The following is a 21514-nucleotide window of genomic DNA, read 5'->3' as shown; positions in this document are numbered from 1 at the left end:
TGGGACATATCTAGTGTTCAAACTGTCACACTCAGGGTGTTAGGTTAAATGTAGAGGGTAACCACACCTAAGTGTCACACTAATTAAAAAGGTAGTCCTGACCCTTGCTCGAAGCCGGCCGTCCTCACTGGTATGTGGTTCGGCTCGGGGACGAGCCTGGCGAAAGGAGGGGAGCAGTGTTGCGGTTTTGAGAACCCACACAGGTAACATCATTAAAGGTTAAAGGTTGCACCCCTTAGGTAGGCCACATGCAACACGTAGGTCACCTTAGGACGTTAGTTATTTCATAGCATGTGTTTAGGATAAGGCCATTCCCAATAGTTGCATCTGCGTTGTGTAAAACAAATAAGAGTAGGCCCCGTTCGTCCATTTTGCAGCATCACTCCAACCGACGCCATTGAGCGCTATCCTGTCTGCACCCCATTGCCCCTCCCAGTTTGTTACGCTGGCTTGCCAGCAGCGTTTGCTGCTCTTGCTCGCTCAAACCAGCCCAAAGGCCACGAGGTAAGGCCCATAAAGGTGGCGGAGCGCAAGGGTGGGGGTGTGGCCATGTCAAGCAGCCGTCAAAGGCGGAGCCGGGAAGCCCTCAATAGCCAACCAGGGCTGAGGCGACATCGCCTGACAGGGTGTGGCTGGACATTCCAGAGGGTTCGCTGGGCATGGAAATATAACCCTTCGCACGAGGCCCCCACCTCAGTTATGATGGGAGAGGCGCTGAGTTACAAACTCGAGTTATGAGGAGGACAAACTCTGTTGAACTAGTTGAGTTACGTGTCTTGAACGAGTTGTGTTATGGGAGAGACGCTTGTTGAGTTAAGGGAGAGGCGCTTGGTTCGTGTGCAGAGTTACGAGGAGGAGAGACGCGTGGTGACAAGCCTTACAAAGGACTGGCGCGCGGCACGCATTGCAGAGGACTGCAGCGTGCAGAAGGACGTTGGTGAAAGGTGCTTGGTAACACCATCGGGGAAGTGGCGCATCGCTCATAGCAATACCGGGAGCGCGTATAAAGGTGCCGGTACAAGTATTACATACGCCATATAATCACCACTTACCGATCCCCCGATATATAATTGTCCGCCTCGCGCCTACGCCACGCGGAGAGCTGCCTGCCATCTTCCACCATCTGCACGGTACGAGTCGGGGACCGGACCTGGACCTTTGGACCCTCAACCCGACCATCTACAAACCCCGTGTGAGTGAGCCTGAGAGTGAGTCTGAGTGTGAACGGGCCCATGTCCAGGGAAAAAGTAAGACTGTATAAGGCTGCCCTGTGTATCTGCTTCTTCCTCTTCATTGTACATTGCTCTTTTTCTTCCTCTTCTTCTTAGTGTACCAATTGTTAATAAACCAATCTGTTTTTCCCGTTTTCCTCTCAATTCGACCGTATCAGTCTTTTCCTCAATTGGGTAAGCGTGGCACGATTATAACCGCTCCAATCGGGTTAGTTCCTGGTGTGGAGGAATATATTATTTATATATTCTCCCCTCTTGTTTAAAATGTATTTTCCTCTTGAGAAAAGGCTGGGAACAATCTTAGTTCGGAGGGGTCACAAAGGAGTGACCTAAAGAAAGATAAAGGTGCTTTATTATCCCAAACTGATAATAACTGTCTAAGATGTGTCTCAGAGTTCTCCAAGAGAAGAACCAGAGTGTCTCTGTCGGAGCCGTGCGGAGTCTCGAATACCTTACCTTATATGGAGTGAACAGTGATAATAAAAGGTAAAGTGGGACTTCGAAAAGGGTTGTTGCGCTGGACGAAGGAACGAAGGAAGATCTACAAAGGAACGAAGGAAGATCATGCCACGACCGGCCGAACAAAGCTTTGTTAAAGAATAGTTCGTTTAGTATGGTATTTTACCTTGCATCAGTTCGTAATTCCCTACCCTTCCCTTTGAGTTAAATAAACCGAATATAAGAACAAAGTGGAGTCTTCCATTCTTCTTTCATTAAAATTATAGAACTCTTCCACAAGTTGGTGGCCAAATACGGAGATCGACTGTGCAGGAAGAGAGGATTGAAGGGTAAGTATCCCGTTTTTGTCATCTGCACAATACGATAAAGAACCTGTGTAATTATTGATTTTTTAACGAATATGCGAGGGTTTGTGAAGACTAGCAGAAAAGCACAATTTTTTTTCTTTTCTGTTTTCGATAAATAACGACTTTTTCCCACCATTTTTAGCGAATTTTTGTAAAAACATACAAATTTGATCGAAAACTGCGTGGCTTTTTGTAAACGACTTCTTGCTGATGTGTCAATGCAACCTCCCTCTCCTCTCTCCCTTGCTCCCATCGCTCCCTCATGGCACTCATCCCTTCATACACCACCACCCCCACTGTCCATTTGTGAACAAAATATCTCAAAATTGTAGACGGATTCGGACAAATTTGGCAGAGATGTAGCGTTCGATGTACGCTCTGTCTTTCTCTGTCCCTTTCTCCCATTTTTCTTTCTCTCTTTCCATTTCTGTCCCTCCCCCTCTCTTTCTTTTTACCTATCTCCTCCTTGTTACCTGTTGTTGTACCTGTTACTTGTGTCTTTTTATCTGTTTTCAATTCTGTGCTCCTTCTTCCATTCATCCCTCCATTCCTCTGCCTTACCTCTCCACTCCTTCTATGCCCCAACACTCCACCCTCCCTCTCACACTTCCCTCGGTGACGATTGTGTGGTCAAAATCTATTTCCTGTGGTCGAGGCTCACGCTGGATTGAGTCGTCATTGTGTTTCACAGGCAGGATAAAATAAATGCTCGGGATGATGTGTGATTCGCAGGCTCCAGGATGTAGCACATTGGCTAGACGCGTGCACGCGCACTGTGTATTTTAATGACTTCAATATCATGAGCACAGAGCAGGGGAGCTAGCAAACAATCTCCTGCTCCGAGGCTAAAAGGGGCACTGGCTTAATGGACACAGAGCCCTCATCGCTGTGAATGTTGAGCACGCGATGTACAATACACGGTTCAGGTACACAGTACACACGGGTGGAAAAAAAGGGACAGAGCCGTGTCCGTTGAAATAGTGAAGCCATGAGCGAGTGAGCGAGCGGACGTTAAATGTTAAAGTCGGTTTTGTTTGATCAGCCAATTCGTGCAGTTTTGTAAAATATCACGTGACTTGGCAGGTGGGTGCCATACGCGACGTGTCTACACGGCACGACATGATACGTACACGTACGCACGCACGTACACGGGCGGATTCGTACGTGCAGGCAAAAGCGTACGTCAATCATCGCTCCACTGTTCATTTGACGCGCGCACGGGCGAGCGGGGACATGACATGTACGCACTTAATAGATATGTACCTTACTGGTACACAGCGCACCATACGGTTCGGGCAGCCATCGCTCCGTAGTCCGCTTGACGTGCGCATGAAAAGCTCTAGATAGCTATCTGTTATTGATTATAGTGTTCCAGCTTCGAAATGAGCGACATGACATTTGTAAAATGTGTTTCAAAGTTCCGTGCTGTGCACGTACGGAGACAGGTGGAGATTTGGCAAATGTCGATCAATTACGTACACGCTGTAATAGACAGCCGATGATGCACCACATTCTGATCCCCACGCACCCCACCCCCCAACCTTAACTTACCCCTACCTCACCCTTCTCACACCTCCTCCGTGCCTGAGTGTTAAATATGACCTCGGCACGCCAGTTTGCATGCACGCATCGTGATGCACAAGCGAGTCACTGCAGACGCGTTTACTGCGCATGAGTGAGGAGCGGGTGGGTGAGATCGCCGGGCGTGGTGGCGTGCGCTTTTAATCCGGCTACTCAGAGGCTTAGGTTGAGGGATCGCTTGAGGACGGGTGCTCTGCGCTGTGCCGCATCCGCACCTAGTCCTGCACCGACATGGAGAGTGCACAGCATATTACATCGTTTTGCTGATTGATACATACGCGAGCACAATATATATATATTTCAAATTATCGACCAGCGCAAATGTTTCGTTCATGTACAGTATATTAATAGATTGCAATTAATTACAGTACATGGTTATTGATTCCCTGATGCTGATAAAAAGGGCGGCTGTATTTATTTTTATTTTTTTAAATATCGATCGATTTACGAGATCATCTTGCCCAAATTTCTAGTTGGAGCGACTTCGAATGGTCTTGAGGACAGTTGACGGACATAACATGTGGACATTTTAAGATCTGTTTGTATAATGACACCTAACAGTGTAGAAGTATTGACAGATGTGCTCTGTGACTGATCGCCTCATGATAAAACGTAATTTGTTACAAAAGTAACGAAATATGGATTCCTAAGAACGTATTTCGTTGGGTGAACATAGTGATTTGTTTTGAATTTTTCTTGTTAAGAGGTAAAAGCGTGAAATACCACGACATCACTAGAGCGGTGTATAAATTTGAGAAATAAACCCGGAAGTGGCGGTCGCATTTTCTACCACGAAATCATTTTGTGAACGCTTAAAATGAAAATTGGAAATTGTGATAGATGATATGAGTCGTTGTGTCAACATTTCGACACGGTTCAAATTTTAGTTACGAAGGAAAACGGCAAAAAATGTCGTGGTAAATATCCGGAAGTCCGGTACATTCCTGCGTTCTGACATCATCACGTTTCTTGTCATGGAAGTCAATTTGTGTGGATTGTGGCCGTAAAACATCATGAATGTTCATTATTTGATAAGTAGGTAACTCTATGGGATGTCATTTCATGTTTTCTATCTAACGGGTATTGATTTGGGTCATAATTCATTAAGACCCGCTAAAGCAAGGGGGGTCTGTGGCAGATAAAAGGCGATGGGTTTATACTTTGTGTTACAACGTAGGGCAGTGTAATCTTTAAGCCAAGTTGCCATTGGTTACCTGACAGGAGTAATTTCCCTGTCAGTGGATTAAGGGGTCTTACTCCTATTGAGAGGAGTGGTCCCAACTGTATGACCATGCATTGTGGCCCTTCGGGGGCATGATGCATGTGTTTGAATGACCATGTGCTTCCCCCTCGGGGTTGAGGCGCATGTGTATTGTTATGGGGACAGCCTTGTTGACGTTGTGCCTTGGCCATGGGGTCAAGGTGCACGTCCGAGGCTGTTCGAATGTTTGACTTTTTACCTTTTTTCATTGTAAAAAAGGCAGGCCTTGACTGGGGCCCTAAAACAGTTGCCATTGGTTACCTGACAGGAGTAATTTCCCTGTCAGTGGATTAAGGGGTCTTACTCCTATTGAGAGGAGTGGTCCCAACTGTATGACCATGCATTGTGGCCCTTCGGGGGGCATGATGCATGCGTTTGAATGACCATGCGCTTCCCCCTCGGGGTTGAGGCGCATGTGTATTGTTATGGGGACAGCCTTGTTGATGATGTGCCTTGACCATGGGGTCAAGGTGCACGTCCAAGGCTGTTCAAATGTTTGACTTTTTACCTTTTTTCTTTGTAAAAAAGGCAGGCCCTGTCCGGGGCCCTAAAACGGGTTGCCATTGGTTACCTGACAGGAGTAATTTCCCTGTCAGTGGATTAAGGGGTCTTACTCCTATTGAGAGGAGTGGTCCCAACTGTATGACCATGCATTGTGGCCCTTCGGGGGCATGATGCATGCGTTTGAATGACCATGTGCTTCCCCCTCGGGGTTGAGGCGCATGTGTATTGTTATGGGGACAGCCTTGTTGACGTTGTGCCTTGGCCATGGGGTCAAGGTGCACGTCCGAGGCTGTTCAAATGTTTGGACTTTTTACCTTTTTTCACACGTAAAAAAGGCAGGCCCTGACTGTGGCCCTAAACCAGTTGCCATTGGTTACCTGACATGAGTAATTTCCCTGTCAGTGGATTAAGGGGTCTTACTCCTATTGAGAGGAGTGGTCCCAATTGTATGACCATGCATTGTGGCCCTTCGGGGGCATGATGCATGTGTTTGAATGACCATGTGCTTCAGTCTTGGGGTTGAGGTGCATGTGTAATGTTATTAGGACAGCCTTGTTGACGTTGTGCATTGGCCATGGGGTCAAGGTGCACGTCCAAGGCTGTTCAAATGTTTGACTTTTTACCTTTTTTCATGTAAAAAAGGCAGGCCTTCGAGCGGGCCCTAAATGCTTGCCATTGGTTACCTGACAGGAGTAATTTCCCTGTCAGTGGATTAAGGGGTCTTACTCCTATTGAGAGGAGTGGTCCCAATTGTATGACCATGCATTGTGGCCCTTCAGGGGCATGATGCATGTGTTTGAATGACCATGTGCTTCCCCCTCGGGGTTGAGGCGCATGTGTATTGTTATGGGGACAGCCTTGTTGACGTTGTGCCTTGGCCAAGGGGTCAAGGTGCACGTCCGAGGCTGTTCGAATGTTTGACTTTTTACCTTTTTTCATTGTAAAAAAGGCAGGCCTTGACTGGGGCCCTAAAACAGTTGCTCGTGGCACCTCGTGCAAAGAGGTGCGCAGAGGTGCATGGCTTTAAATGACCATGCATTGTGCCCGTTTGGAGTGAGTCAGGTGAGGAAGCAAATGCTTCCAGCGAGCAAATAATCACCAGTGTTGTTGTTGTTTTTACTCATTTTTTTATCTTCTTCTTCTAATCTCCCTGCATTACCTGTCCTGCCCTCCCCTTCCCCCCACCCTCCTTCCGTCAGCTCCCCTTCCCCTCAAACCCTTATTGCAGCTTGTCCCAGCTTGTCTCTGTCTTGTCCTTGTACCCTCATCCGCCCCTTCTCCTTCCCAAACTGTCTTCCGTCCCCCCTCCCCTCATTCCTCTGTGCCCCCCTCCTCATTCCTTCCCTCCTTTAACCCCGATTCCTCCCGTATCCCCCCCTTGTGCCCCCTCTACCCTAACCCTGGTCCTGGCCCTACCCCTCTCCCTTCCCACCCCCTTCCCCTAACTACCCTCCTGCTCCCTTCCACCACCTTCCTGTCCTGTAATTATTTCGATTTGCATCTCAAAGAGGAAAATATGATATTTTCATCTTTTCGGTGGCCATCTTGGATGACAGCTCAGATTCGTCCAATTACTCTACAAAATGATGAGAGCCAATCCCATGTCGCTGGGATGTAGAACCTATAAGGCAAAATCATTAAATGTATATTAGAAAATTTATTTGGGATTGGATTTTTTTTTTTCCAATTGAGGCCTTGCCATGAGATGTTATGTTTTCAATTTTCTGGGTTATTATAAATCAATATTCATATGTTGTATAGGGAAATATTATCATAAGCACAGAAATTAGGATTTTTGACCAGAATTTTTTTCTCAGTGATTTTAAGATGACTGTGTTAACACACACCACCAAACCAAAATTGTTCTGTGCAGACGGACAACTATATGGGTTTAACTGTAATATCCTCTTTTTGATGGAGGTCATAGGTTGAGTGGGAAGCATATCCTCGCTCCTCGGAAGGCCCCCGAGGTGCGAACTTGTGTTTCCCACTTGAAAGATGAAGAATCTGGCTGTATTGAGTTAAATGGTGTTTTATTGGATTTTATTAGGATTTTTGGCTGGTGGGTTTTTGTGGTTGTGGGTTAGGAACAACACATTGTGGTTCTTTTGATAGGGCTTGTGAATTTCCATTCTCTTCCAGGCTCTTTTGTAGGATGGATAGGGAAATGGATCAGATTGGACAAATGTTTTTATCGGTTGAACCTTTTGGCTGAACCTTTTGAGTTAGTTTTCAATATTGAAGTTGGATCAAAGTGAAAAAGGGATTATGCTTGTTTGTCTTGTCTTGTTTGTCTTTTAAATTGGTTTAAAAGTGAATTCTTGAAAAGGGAGCATGGAAGTCCTTCAATTGAAATCAGAAGGTTGTGATGATTTTGAGGGAGATGATTGTGATTTTGTTCATCTTATTTTTTTCATTTCATTATTATTTTTTTTGAATTTTCATTTTTTCATTTTTTTTTATTTTCATTTTATTTTCATTTTTCATTTTTTTATTTTTTATTTTTTATTTTTTTTTCTTTTTTTTTCATTTTTTCTGATTTGAATGAAGGTCCTTTATCCTCACTTCTCTTTTCTTTTCCCCCTCTCCCTCCAACCATGGCCCTTTAGTGCTAAAGTGATGAGTGCGATGATACGACACAGTTCAAATGGTTAAATGATGAGTGTAACGGTTCACACAGATAGATCAAGGCAGGGGACAGCATGAACATAAAAATCTCTGAAAAGCCTTGAAAGGAAAAGATATTTAAAAAAAAAACATTAAAGTAATGAGTGCGACCAATAATACACAGTTATCTTTAGGATAATAAAATGAGTGTCGTATTTCGCACAGTATTAATACCCCTAATTGTGGCTTGGTCCTATGTCAAGCTCTCATTTAATTCTTTTTCTTCTTCTTTATTTTTCAATAAAGAATTGATTTTGATTTTGATTTGAAAATGAGGCGTGCTTCTTTTTCTTCTTCTTTATTTTTCAATAAAGAATTGATTTTGATTTTGATTTGAAAATGAGGCGTGCTTCTTTTTCTTCTTCTTTATTTTTCAATAAAGGATTGATTTTGGTTTGGTTTTGAAAATGAATTCTTCTTCTTCCTTTGTTTTTGAAATGCTTATACAGGAAATGTTTGTTCTGTTGAACGGAAGAAATGTTTATTGTATTATAGATATGTGGTAGGTGGGCAACACCACAAAGCATACCTCTTTTTAGGTTTGCAGAAACCCTAGAACATTTCAGTAATCAATACGATACTGAAATGGCTAATTCAATGTGGTAGGTGGGCAACACCACAAAGCATACCTCTTTTTAGGTTTGCAGAAACCCTAGAACATTTCAGCAATCAATACGATACTGAAATGGCTTATTCAATGTGGTAGGTGGGCAACACCACAAAGTATACCTCTTTTAAGGTGTGCAGAAACCCTGGAACATTTCAGACATCATGACTATTTGCCATGTCAACTGAAATGGTATAAAATTGTAATTTGGTCGACCTGGTGTATTTTTTGTGTGTATTTTTCTTTGTTGATTATATCTTACGATTTTTGGTACGACAAAGTGGCAGGCGAATTAGACGCGATTTTAAATTTTTAAAACGATTATTCAATATTGCTATGACTTCTTGTCAATAGGTATACTCAGTGGTCAGGAGGTAGCCTTTTGCTATATGCAGTTTTATTTTTATTGATGATTATACCACATGGATGTGGTGATGCAGGAAATGTTTTTTTTTCTTCAAATAGATGATTATGTTATGACCATGATTATAATAGTGATGATCATTATGATGATGATTTTAAAGTCATGATGTTATGATTGACAGGAATATGATCATGAGGTTTTCGGTGTAAAATGATTGCACGGGCTTAAAGGACAACTTTTGAGCCCTGTAAGATTAATGAAGCATGACAAGTAAATCGCGTTAAATGAAGTGTCAAAATTTTACCATGCTCGGATTATAATTGGCAAATAGTATGGATTAATTGTCATTTATTGGTAGAACACTTCAGGAGTTTTATGAAATTTTAATTGTCAGGAAGTTTTGGTACCATTTAAATTGGGACATTTTCTCAGTGACCTGTCTCAAACCTGTTTGATTGATCTTGGCTGACTATTTCACAAATGGAGGGTTGGGTTACTTTCAGTGGTTGCTAAACTTGAATTTGTGATATATTGACCAGACAAGATTGAACAATAGGTCAGATATGATCCAGAGGCAGAACGGTGATTTGTCAATTGACAAAAGGTATAGGTCAAAGGTGACGACCAATGATCATATATCTCCACCAGTGGATGGAACTGTTCTGGCAACATTGGGAAATGCTTAGGTATAGAGTTATCTGATTGGTTAATGTGATTTATTGATGAATATTGATGAATTGATTTAATTGAATTGATTGATTGATTGATGAAGGTGAAGTCTCAAGAAAGAAGTTTTGAGATATTTGTGAGACATTATTGTGAAGACAACCTTGAAAAAGAGCAAGGTGGTGAGTTTATATAGATATTATATATATGTGGTTATTTTCTGTTTGATTCCCCCTCAACAGGATGGCAAACCTGCTGACCCATTTTACTGATCCATTTGACCCAACTACAACACCGAGCAGTGCAATTGGGGTGTGGACAAGCCACAGGAAAGGGCGACTCTCTGGCAATCACTTGAAGTCATCAATTGCAAAGGTGGAGAGACACTTCCTGGGAGACTACGGAGTCAAGCTTATAGGAAATAAGCTAGGAAATTGCGCATCCAACGCTACTTTGATAAAAAGTAGAACAAACCCTAGTAGATTTTATTTACAGTACATATAGTACAGGTGTGTACAGGTGTATTTCAAGGCACAGATCCTAGTAATTTACCTAGTACATTGAACGACTACTGAGTAATATTCACATACAGGCAGAATGGGGAATGGAGCCTGTAAGAATACACAAGGACAACCAGATATTCCAAACAAAGGTACTTGTGCATATTATATGTACGACCGTTATGGTGCAGAGGCTATTAGAGAGGTTGAAAATTGGTATTTGTGGACAAAGGGACATGCTAAGGAGTTTCCAAGAGATGGTACATTTGAGCGAAGTCGATTGGAGAGATTACGACAAGAATTGAAGGCCAGGAAGCAGCAGGATTTAACAGTAGACTGGCTTGCATTCCATTATTGGGATGTTGAAGCCAGGGCAAGGGAACAGCAAGAACGGATAATGGACCTAGAACTTAAAACAACGACGATACAGGATACATTGAAGAAGATAGATGCACAACTGCCCTTGAACATAGGAATAAAAGTGACAGTTGTCCCATCTGATTCCCATTTGTCTACCCAAAGAGAACAGCATAGATAATTTTTTCGTGTTTCAGGAGATAACCAGAGATCGCAGTGGCAACCCAGAGACCCAGAGATGCAGCCCGGCAAAACAAGTGAACAGGTCGACAGACCAGGCAACAACAGAAATCAATGTTTCCATTGTGGGCAAATGGGACATTGGAAAAGAAGATGTCCATATGACAAGACACGATTTCGCAAGGGAGAACCGAGATTAAGGGTACCAGTGCTTACAGGTACCTCCAATAACGATTAGGCCTTCATTTCTGCAGATCCCTAATGACGACTGGTCTCAACAGATTAAATCATTAGACCAAATATGAATAACTGTTGACGCTTCTTGTGTCTGGAAAGTTTTCGGGGCAAGAATGACTTTTTGTTAGCGAATTACTAATTAATTGATCAGATGCCAAAACTGGATATTTTTGGAACATAGAATTAAAAGATCCAGAATTAAAGTTCCTTCTGGAAGCTTCATATTTGCCAAGTATAAATGTGGTTTTAGGGAGCATTTTGGGCAAAACAATTTTTGTTATATAAAAGTGTGGAACATTGCTTTCCAAATTTTTGGGACGCCAAGTGACAAGCGTTACATGATTATAACGTGGGCAGTTTGGACTATTCTTTTGTATGATTGCTAGGTCAGTGGTCGACTGACATGCAAATGGATGTATTGTCAAATTTGGATACATTATTGTGGGAACCAAAGGGTAATTTCAATGTGACGTTATAGGGGTTTTCCGAAAATGAATTTTTGTCTATTTGTGTAATTAGCGTTAAACATTAAAGGGACAAATTTTACGAAATTGAAATAAAATTGACACATAGTTTGATCTGTTAATGATGGTTCCAACGCAAACAAATATGCATACTATTTGGGTTTGTGTATGTTTGTGTGTTAATGGGTGTGTTTTTTTTTGTGTGTCAATCTTACAAGATTGTTGAAACCGACAATGTACTTGTCTGGAGATAGATAGCTTCAGGTAGATGGGATCGAATATCCAGAGGATTCGTAAAATAGAATAGAAATATAATTTGATTATGAAAATTGTCCCTTCTGTTAAGGGAGATGGAATATGACGATTTGATGTGCTGGGTTATGAGCAGCCATTCATTGATACTAAAATTGTGTAGTTTTGGGATTCCGTTGTTGATAGAATTTATATGAGGATCAAAGCTATTTATGGATATGAGCTTCGTAACAAAATGAGGGAGTACAAAATTAGCCAAATTTGGGAGAGGTCTTATACTGACTTCCCAGAGTACTCTGCTCATGGATTTTGACATATACACAAAGAATTAAGTTAAGCACCCCCCCCCCCCCCGTTTTTTTACAACCTCGCACATTACAAGTTTGTTGTCGTCAAAACAGTGTAATATACCCATGATATTGCTATATTTTCTGGAGAAGTGATATGGTCACATAAAAACATAACAATCATGCCGTTTTCAATATTTTATTCTGAATAATTTAAGGTGAAATTTTTTGGGAATTTTAGGCATATTTTCACCTCAATTTAAGTATGGAGCTATAGGTCCATCACGGACAGTGTGGATGACGTTTATGTTTTCTAACGTACAGTCATTGTTCTGAGAAGACCTCTAGCGATCTTTGCGTCAATCCCAACTTCATGGATGACAACGCCAGGCCTCACCGTGCGAGACGCGTCCGAGCCTTGCTGGAGCAAGGTGCTGTGACAACCATCCCCTGGCCTGCGTACAGTCCTGACCTGAACCCCCTCGAGCACGTTTGGGACATGTTGGGACGACAAATTGCGAAGATGGTCCCTCCAATAGCCAATCTGGATGAATTGGAACGTGCATTACATCGGGAATGGAACAACCTGCCACAGCAACGCATACGACGGCTTACAGGGTCTATGAGACGTAGGGTTGAGTCAGTGATCCGATCACGTGGGTCCTACACACGTTATTGACGCAAAGATCGCTAGAGGTCTTCTCAGAACAATGACTGTACGTTAGAAAACATAAACGTCATCCACACTGTCCGTGATGGACCTATAGCTCCATACTTAAATTGAGGTGCAAATATGCCTAAAATTCCCAAAAAAGTTCACCTTAAATTATTCAGAATAAAATATTGAAAACGGCATGATTGTTATGTTTTTATGTGACCATAATATCACTTCTCCAGAAAATATAGCAATATCATGGGTATATTACACTGTTTTGACGACAACAAACTTGTAATGTGCGAGGTTGTAAAAAAACGGGGGGGGGGGGTGCTTAACTTAATTCTTTGTGTATATATAAATTGGACTTTTATCAGCATATAAATTGTGCTGTATGTATGGATATGTCTTAGACATAGATGATATGGGCAGATAGTAAAGACAATTTTGCTGAATTGAACTATTGTAGGTTTTAAAACGGAATGCATTATGCCTCTTAAAACCAAGGGGCAGACGTGAATGCGCTGTTATGTTATTTAACTTCAGAATGCAATGTTATGTGTACCTGCAACATATTTTGTTAATCTGGCACACCTATATTGGCATACAGGTGTTAGTAGTATTCACTAGGTGCATAAAATGGATGAGCAACAGTTAAGGGGGCATAAAACCACTTATTTGGATATTTTCTATAAAAAAAAATAGGGGTTTCAATAAGTGGTAGCTGTACACATGGGATTTATCAAATTAAGTTATGGAGTGTAAACAAAGTTACTGGTAAACAGAAGGGGAATGGATAGTAAATAAATTCTTCGATGCTGGATACATTACATGAGATATTACAAAGACTTATAAGAACTATTGTTCTTCCTTATAGCAATAGAAAGAAAATTAGATCTGTTTCTAAAATGAATTTGTTGACCCTTTGAAGTTAATTCTTTGAATTGATTGTTTCACTAGTATTTTGAGTTCACATTGGAAATAGTTTGGTAGAACTTTGGTTAAAACCTTTGGTCGTGGTCTTTTGGAACGAATTGACAGACCATAGATAATTGCTAAGAATAGAGACAAATATGGACCCCGGGAGATAGGGGGATCAGGATAAGGCACATAATCAGATTTATGCTACATATTAAGGGGTTTCCTTTATTTACCTTTTAGGAAGCTTGTTAGTTTGATATATAAGGTTGAAGGTCATTGACATATAATTATGTTATAGGTATGCACATATACAAGGGGTAGCTTACATGTTTTTACAGATGGATACAGGTGGGACAAAGGGAAAGACCTTATCAAGACAAGGCGACAAATCAGGGGAAAACAGAGACTTCTACTTCGGATACTCCTTGAAAATGGTGATATTTATCCTAGGAATGAGTTCTCTAGTAGTGGGGACTCTGTGTTGCATGCATTATTTCAGGCTAATGAGAGTACAAAACGCAACATTAATGGCCGACATACAGATATATGATTCTGCGGTACGACATAAACAAAGGAGAAGTTTGATGGAAGATAGGGACACACCTTTAGAACCCGATGGCTTACACGGGATTAATACTTTTTTACATTTAGCCCACACAAGGGCTGATATAGCCAATGAAAGTAATTGTTGGATATGCACACAAATGCCACATTCTAGTGAGAACGGAGTACCATTGGAGGCAGTTTCTTTTGGTTGGGCATAATTATGTAGCCGCTTCCCAGACACCCTGATAGCAGCTGATTTTGAAGGCTCAATGTCAGGAAGGATAGGATGGCAAAAAGGAGGATATAATTGTTACCAATTTAAGGACAGTTATAGACCTACATATGATAAGCACAAAATGCCCTCTTTCGTGACTATTCAACAACAAATGAAAGGATTAATGTGTATCACCAGACCCCAGACGCGTGCGCATAATAGGTCTATGGGAACCTCCAAATGCCAATATTATGGTCTTGAAGAGGGCTGGATGAGGATGCCTGTCCCACTAGGACCAAATGGCACCGAGGGTTTAACTTTATATTGGGAAGGCACTTGGGGAATGGACAACACATGGACATATTGTTGCGAATATGGAATTTGGCCTCCATATCCGCTTGTAAATATTCCCCTATTTTCTCCAATACTCCCCAACTTTCCCCAATCCCCCATTCCCTAGTCCCATTGCATGTAAATAACAATCAGTAGAGCCGACCTTCCCCTTATTCCCCCATTAAATGTCGTGCCCAGGTCCACCGCACCACACGTAGACAACTTTCGGACATCTTCCTAGTTATTCTTATTCTATGTCAGTTAAGGCCTCGTCTCCATTAATTATGACTCTTCGTTGCACCAGAATGTGATTATATGGCATCAGTAGTGAGTTTAGGACCTTTCCCGTACCTCCTCCCATCTTCTTCCCCGTCTACAACAACAGAGGGGCGCTGCGCGGGGGGGGAGTGTGCGTCCTCCCACCGGCTCGGTTCGCCGCCATCGACAATGCGCTCCAGGCGATGCGCTCCAGACCATGCGCTCCACGGGGTTACCACGAAGGGGCTCCTTGTCAGCTCCTCGTCAAGGGCGGAGCCGGTAACCCCCCCGCATGCACCCAATGAGAAGGGCGGACCGATTCCATCTGGGGCGGCGCTAGCGAGCCGAGGGCGTGTCACTCCCCGCCGGATATATACGTGGCGACTTAGCGGACGTAAAGAGAGATGCGCCCCGAGCTGGAGAAAGAAGGACCTGCGAGCGCTGAGAGAGAAAGGCCCGCCTGTGAAAGAACGTCCCCTCCGAGCGCTGTGAAACCTCCCGCATCTCTGGACCGGACCGGGTCGATTCTAACCTTTGAGCACAGGTGCACCTGGAGCCATCGCTACCCGCCTGTCCTTTCCATCAACCCCCGTGTGAGTCAGCCGTTGTCCCGTTTGCCTGTCGTCTGTTGGGGAATAATATAAGATTGTGTCTAAGTGCTTGTCTTTCTATGTTGTACCTCTAGCCCCTGTAATCTAACCTTTTCCGTAACGAATATAATCTCCTCCGGAGGTCTTGAGAACCGTATCCCTGGTGTCGTCATTTTATAACCCAGCCGGGTGTCTTCTTTTTCTTATTGAGCCAGCGTGGCGCGGCTTCGTCAACGTCGAGTATAATCGGTAACTTGTGCAGACGTGGTCATACCAAAACCGCTCGGTAAACTAACATCTAAGCCACGTCTGTAACAATATAATAATACATATTTTATATGTGGACACAAGGCATATCCGTATCTTCCGTCAGGATGGTTCGGAACATGTTTTCCTGGGTTTGTACTTCCACACATGCGCTTGTTAACGGAGTCACCAATGCGCATCCTGTATTCTAGACAAAAACGAACTGTTAGTATGGGAGAATGGGTTGGAATGGTAGTATTTCCATTTTATGGAACCTGGAAGGCAGGCCATGAGCTATGGCAAATGGCATTGGCTATAGAAACATTGGCAAATAAAACAGCTAGTGGATTGACACAACTTACAAGCGAGCTGGCAGCAACAAGAACCATGGCATTACAGAATCGTATGGCATTAGATATGCTGTTAGCCGAGAAAGGGGGTACATGCGCAGTAATTGGTACAGATTGTTGTACATATATACCTGATAATTCGGGAGACATTTATAACATAGCCGATACAATAAGACAAGAGGGAGCAAGATATCACGATTATGTAAAAGAGGGTGCTTTTGCATGGTTGGAAAATACATTCGGAGGAGTGGCAGCTAAGATCCTCCAATACTTGTTTGTTGGATTAGTTGTTATATTGGCAATAGTTTTAGTGATGGCTTGCTTGAAAGCCTTAGTGATGGTGGGTTTGAATAAGATAACAAATAACACTATGATAGTGCATGAAGCACCATCTGCAGAAATAAATGAAGCAACAAATGAGGAAATACATGTGGAACCACAAGAGGAAGACTTTTATGGCAACATAAATGCTGAGATTAAGAGATTGAATCAAGTGATGTTGCAAATGAGTACAGTAGAGCTAAGATAAGGGCATAACAAACCATTGTGAATTGTGTCCGTTTTATGAGTAGTGAACTCATATCACCATAAGTTACATTATTAAAAGAAAAAGTGAGGAGGACTTTGCCAATAATACATTATGCATAGTTTGCTGTTTGCAAGATTTGTTGGGAATTAGATATTCCTGTTTGTGATTTTACTTATATACACTCAACTAATAATGCATTTATTTCTTTGAGTAGTGTTAAAATAACTGCATGAGTTTAATTTTTGAATTATATGAACCTGAAAGAAATTGTGGATGTTATTCTTAGTTTAGTAGTATAAAACATATACCTGATTTGAATATTATTCGTGTGAAGCTGTTATAAGATATACATGATTAGTTAAAATATACTGATTTCATGTTACAATGTACCCCATCTGATTCAATCTGTGTGGCGAGCAGATATAAATGTGGCTGAGTAAAGGAAAGACCAGGTCCCATTTCAAATGGAGTGATAACGACAACTGGAAAGAAGTTCGAAAAAGAAAATTTGTGGCTAAAAATGAAGTTAATCTTGGCATACACCCTCCTTCTCAAAGAATGATGAAGACATTCTTCTTTGTAACTTGGAGATGGATGCTTACCTTCACCAAGGGAGACTTATGTGACCATTGGCCTGGATCACACTGCAACATATGAAAGAAGGGCGATCACCTACTTTGTTCACCTACATTCATTACATCAGCAATTGCAGGGCGACGACATTTTACCTGCAACTTCTACGGGATGCGGTGACGTGTGTTATTACTTCACCAACTTCCGGGGAGCCAGCATGGAGCTACAAGCGAACGGCTGTGCCTTTTCTTCACAACAGCTGTGCACAATTTTGCTGGGTGCTCCTGGTATGGACCATGGACAACAGGAGTACCATGGTCCCAACATCATCATTGCGGATGCATCCGGCATCCCTGTTCCACATCTTGCTGGTCAAACCAACATCACATCAACACTTGCTCCATACTCATGATGAGTGAGGAGGCAAGTTGACGACAATTGGATGAAGGCCTTGTTCAAGTCTACTGTGGCTCACAGCAAGAGTGGCAAGAATGTTACATGCAGAGCAGGGTCAGTTTGTGACTCTGCCCAGCTATCAAAACAGCGGAAAATCCTATGCAGAATAGTGTAGGTGCTATGAAGACATCAGAAGAAAATGTTTCATACCTGAATTTCAAACACGAGTGATCAGCCCCTTCTTTTCAAACAAAAAGTCAACATTTGTCTTGAAGTAAAACGTATTGCCAAATGTTGCAGATGTTTTTATTATTTTTAATGGTGAACTGAAATTATTGTGTTTTGCTAAAGATGAAGTGTTGTATGCTTTATGCAAATGAAGTAAATTGCATTATCAATATGGAAAGAGAAATGATTTGTGATCATATTCTTCCAGAATGATGGGGTATGCCTTAATGAATACTGGCAACAGAAAAAAAATGTAATCTAAGCGACAAGTCATGTTCATTTTTGGTAACAAACTTTTCAAGACTAAACTCAACCCAGCTGATTACGAAAATCACTGTTGCCAAGCTGGATTTTTAGCTGAAAGGCCACATTCAAGATGGCGGTAATGATGGCCACCAATGAAATGAAACCATATCTTGGCTTCTACCGATGATACAGATGGAAGTTTAATGCTGGAAATGGGGTTCTTGGGTTTTAAAAATGGGGATTTTTTTTTTGGGGACTGCACAGCAAGTACTTAAATGGTTTTCGAAGTATTTCTTTATTTTCTGTTCATGCATGTGCCACGATCAGGGAACATCAATGCATGTTTGATTTCCGGCATTTGCACATGCGAGATTTGCACATTTCTTTCTTGCAGCTGCATTACACATCTAAGCATTCCTTTTGGACCGAGTCTATTGTCGTTAGCACTGGTACCAACTGAGATGGGCCACTGGTCTCCTTCTGCCAACCGTAAATTGTTGCATCAACTGGATCTGGCTGGCTGCTGCAGGCCCGTTCCCACACTGATGCCTGATAGTGGGCTCATTTGATGTGTCGCCGCAACACATCGCTTGTTGGTGGAAGACAATCTGGCTGTCTGGTTTTCTTGAAATGCCACCGAAGAGCGTCGTCAACTGAGTCAGCTTTGGTGTTGTACACCTTGCAGAATAACTTTTCTGCTGCCATGACAGTTTCTTCAGTCAGAGGAGCTTTGCCGAGAGAGAGTTCCAATAGTGTGTGGTTTATGTGAAATACTATCCACATCGCTCGCTTTGTGTTCCCTCGAATGTATATGATTGTAGTGAAATCGTATTCGTACTAATGCTGAACTCAGGTGATGATCGTTGGTCGCTGACACCGCTAGGGGCGCGGCTATAAGACCTGCTGCGGTCGGTGCTCAGGGGGACTTCTCCTGTGACATGTTACATCTAGTGGACTCGCCAACGGTACGCCTGCATAGAATATTAAGCTTGCTTGCATTGAATGTTATGAATGGACCCATGTGATGCCAAACCTTATTCCTATTGCATTTCCTGTATTTACAGAATGATGTCATGGTCTTAATGGAATTAAACCAACAGATGGACTAAAGTTGTGGACCCGATTGGTTTTTCACAACACTTAATTCCATTAACGATCTACCGACATGGCGGGCAACAAGACGCTGTTGGTCACACAATTCTGCGCCGACCCGCAAGCCTCGGATGGTGGATTGCAACTGAAGCACTGGCTGAAAACGTTGGAGAACCATTTCGCTGAGCCTGAGACCGAGCCGACGGCTGTCGCGAAGCTAGCAACGCTGCACTCCAAGGTCGACTACAAGGTGTACAACAGTATTGCACAATGTGCGACGTACGACCTCGCTATTGCGGAGCTCAAACGATTGTACATAAAGGAAAAGAGCCCGGTGTATGCTCGGCATTTGCTATTAACGCGACGCCAGCAACCCAACGAACCGATGGATCACTATGCCCAGGAGCTCCGGCAACCCCTGCTGGACAGCACCCGGGAGCCACGGACTCACGAGCAGGCTCAGGATGACCTTCTCCTAGACGCCTACGTCGCCGGGGTCTCCTCACAGGACCTAAGGCTCAACCTGCTGGAGAAGACCGACCTGACCTTCGCGGCGGCACTCAAACAAGGAAAAGTACACACTGAAGCGCGGTTGCAGTCGAACGCCTATGATCGCACGCGCCTCTTGGCGGGAACCTCACTACACGCACGGCCGGAGAGTGCTACCGCCGAGGGAGCGGAACTGCTCGCGGAACTCCAGGATGCTCCGGAGGAGGATCCGGTCCTGATGGCTGCCGCTACGACCAGACCCAAGGCCTTATGTGGAGCCATTTGCTACTTCTGTGGGGGACAACGACATCTCCGGACAGTGTGTCCGGCTCGGGACGCCATATGCCATTTGTGCTCGCAAAAGGGGCACAACGCAAAAGTGTGCCGGAAAACCGCACACGGCTCGCGGCCGCGCGCGACCTTGAATGGGCTCATTGCGGAGCCTACGAGCCGAGCTCGGAACACGGCGCCTTACCCGGCTTTGAAGGACAGGGTCCCTCCTCGCGGGCCCCTGGTCGCTCAATCGACCTTGGCGAGAGTCACCGAACAGCCACAACAGTCTCATCCTCAATCGGGCATGGCACATGCGTCCTTGACCAGACTCCGGGCCACGCGAGGGGCTTTGGAGACTCGCCAAGCCCCAGCGGTACGTTCTCGTCGTGTCTCTCAAGAGCGTACAGCGTCCATTGGCGGCGACACGAGCTCGGTACCAACTACGGTGGCCCTCACCCGTCAAATGGCGATTTCGAATCATCAAACGGCGATTTCGAATACTACGGAGGCCCATACTCATCAAACGGCGATTTTGAATCGCAAAGCACCGGAATGCATGGGAAAGCTCTCTGATGGCTTTAACGGATTCCCCATGAACAACGAATACTCCGGCAATGACCGCAAAACTGCAGAATGCATGGGAAAGCTCTCTGACGGCTTTAACGGATTCCCCATGAACAACGAATACTCCGGCAACGACCGCAAAACTGCAGATTGCATGGTAACACACCCTGACAACTTATACGAGACTCCACGGGCACCCTCTGACGCCCGGAAAACTGCCGCTGGCATAGGATCCGCCCGCGAGGCTCGGCCGACCCACTCGGGAGGTTCGGTCCCACTCCCAGCAGGCTCGTCCGGCCTGGCTCAAGCCCTTATTCCCCTCATGGTCGAGGGCCATTGTGTGCGGGCCTTGGTGGATACAGGGTCTACGGATAGTTTTATCGACCAGCGACTAGTGCACAGGCATGGTTGGCAGGTCTTGAGGTCTACGAGACGGATCTTCATGGCTTCCCAGGGACTTTGACTCAGCACGAAGAGGGAATGCCGATTGAAACTCGTGATAAAGGGACGGGTCTTCCCAGATGTACACCTTATGGTCTTACCTGCTTTATGTGCTGATATTCTGTTAGGACACGATTTTCTTAAGCGACATGGACGTCTGGAAATGGAGTTTGGTGGGCCTGACACGCTTGTTGTGGGGGCTGACGCGCTTGCTGTGTGTGCCCTAGCGAAAATGGAAATCCAGCCGCTTTCGCTGTTCCCCAATCTAACCTCCGACTGTACCCCTGTAGCGGTAAAATCACGGCGCTACTCTCGAGCAGACATGCAATTCATTGCGGACGAAACGGCTCAGCTCTTGAAAGACGGTATCATAGAACCTAGCCGGTCGCCGTGGCGAGCCCAGGTCTTGGTGGTGCGAAGCGATGCACACCGCAGACGCATGGTAATCGACTATTCCCAAACGATTAACCGCTTTACACAGCTGGATGCCTACCCCTTTCCGGGGATGGACGCGCTGGTGCGACAGGTGGCCCAGTACCCGGTCTACAGCACTCTTGATCTCCGTAGTGCGTACCACCAGATCCCCATCTTTAGGGCAGATCGTA

The 21514-nt window shown here is 44.0% G+C and overlaps 2 protein-coding genes across 3 annotated transcripts in view; one reads left to right on the top strand and one right to left on the bottom strand.

The window, feature by feature from the left end:
• The window catches only part of LOC137431428 (uncharacterized), a 139647-nt gene that overhangs the window by 103305 nt on the left and 14828 nt on the right, over positions 1–21514 (bottom strand). The gene's annotated exons all lie outside the window — the stretch shown is intronic.
• On the top strand, positions 16166–20965 carry LOC137430780 (uncharacterized). Its single transcript, XM_078782017.1, has 2 exons — positions 16166–19015; positions 19115–20965. Exon 2 carries the CDS (start codon positions 19216–19218, stop codon positions 20929–20931), a length of 1716 nt encoding a protein of 571 aa, XP_078638143.1. The 5' UTR covers positions 16166–19015; positions 19115–19215; the 3' UTR covers positions 20932–20965.

Source organism: Myxine glutinosa, chromosome 7 (assembly GCF_964187855.1).
Source record: "Myxine glutinosa chromosome 7, kmMyxGlut1.1, whole genome shotgun sequence".
NCBI classification, from domain to species: domain Eukaryota; kingdom Metazoa; phylum Chordata; class Myxini; order Myxiniformes; family Myxinidae; genus Myxine; species Myxine glutinosa.
The sequence above is the reverse complement of the archived record's forward strand: the minus strand, read 5'-3'. Positions and strand labels throughout refer to the sequence as shown.

Coding starts and splice junctions, on each gene's coding strand:
- LOC137430780 (XM_078782017.1), top strand. CDS start 19,216: ATGGCGGGCAACAAGACGCTGTTGGTCACACAATTCTGCGCCGACCCG.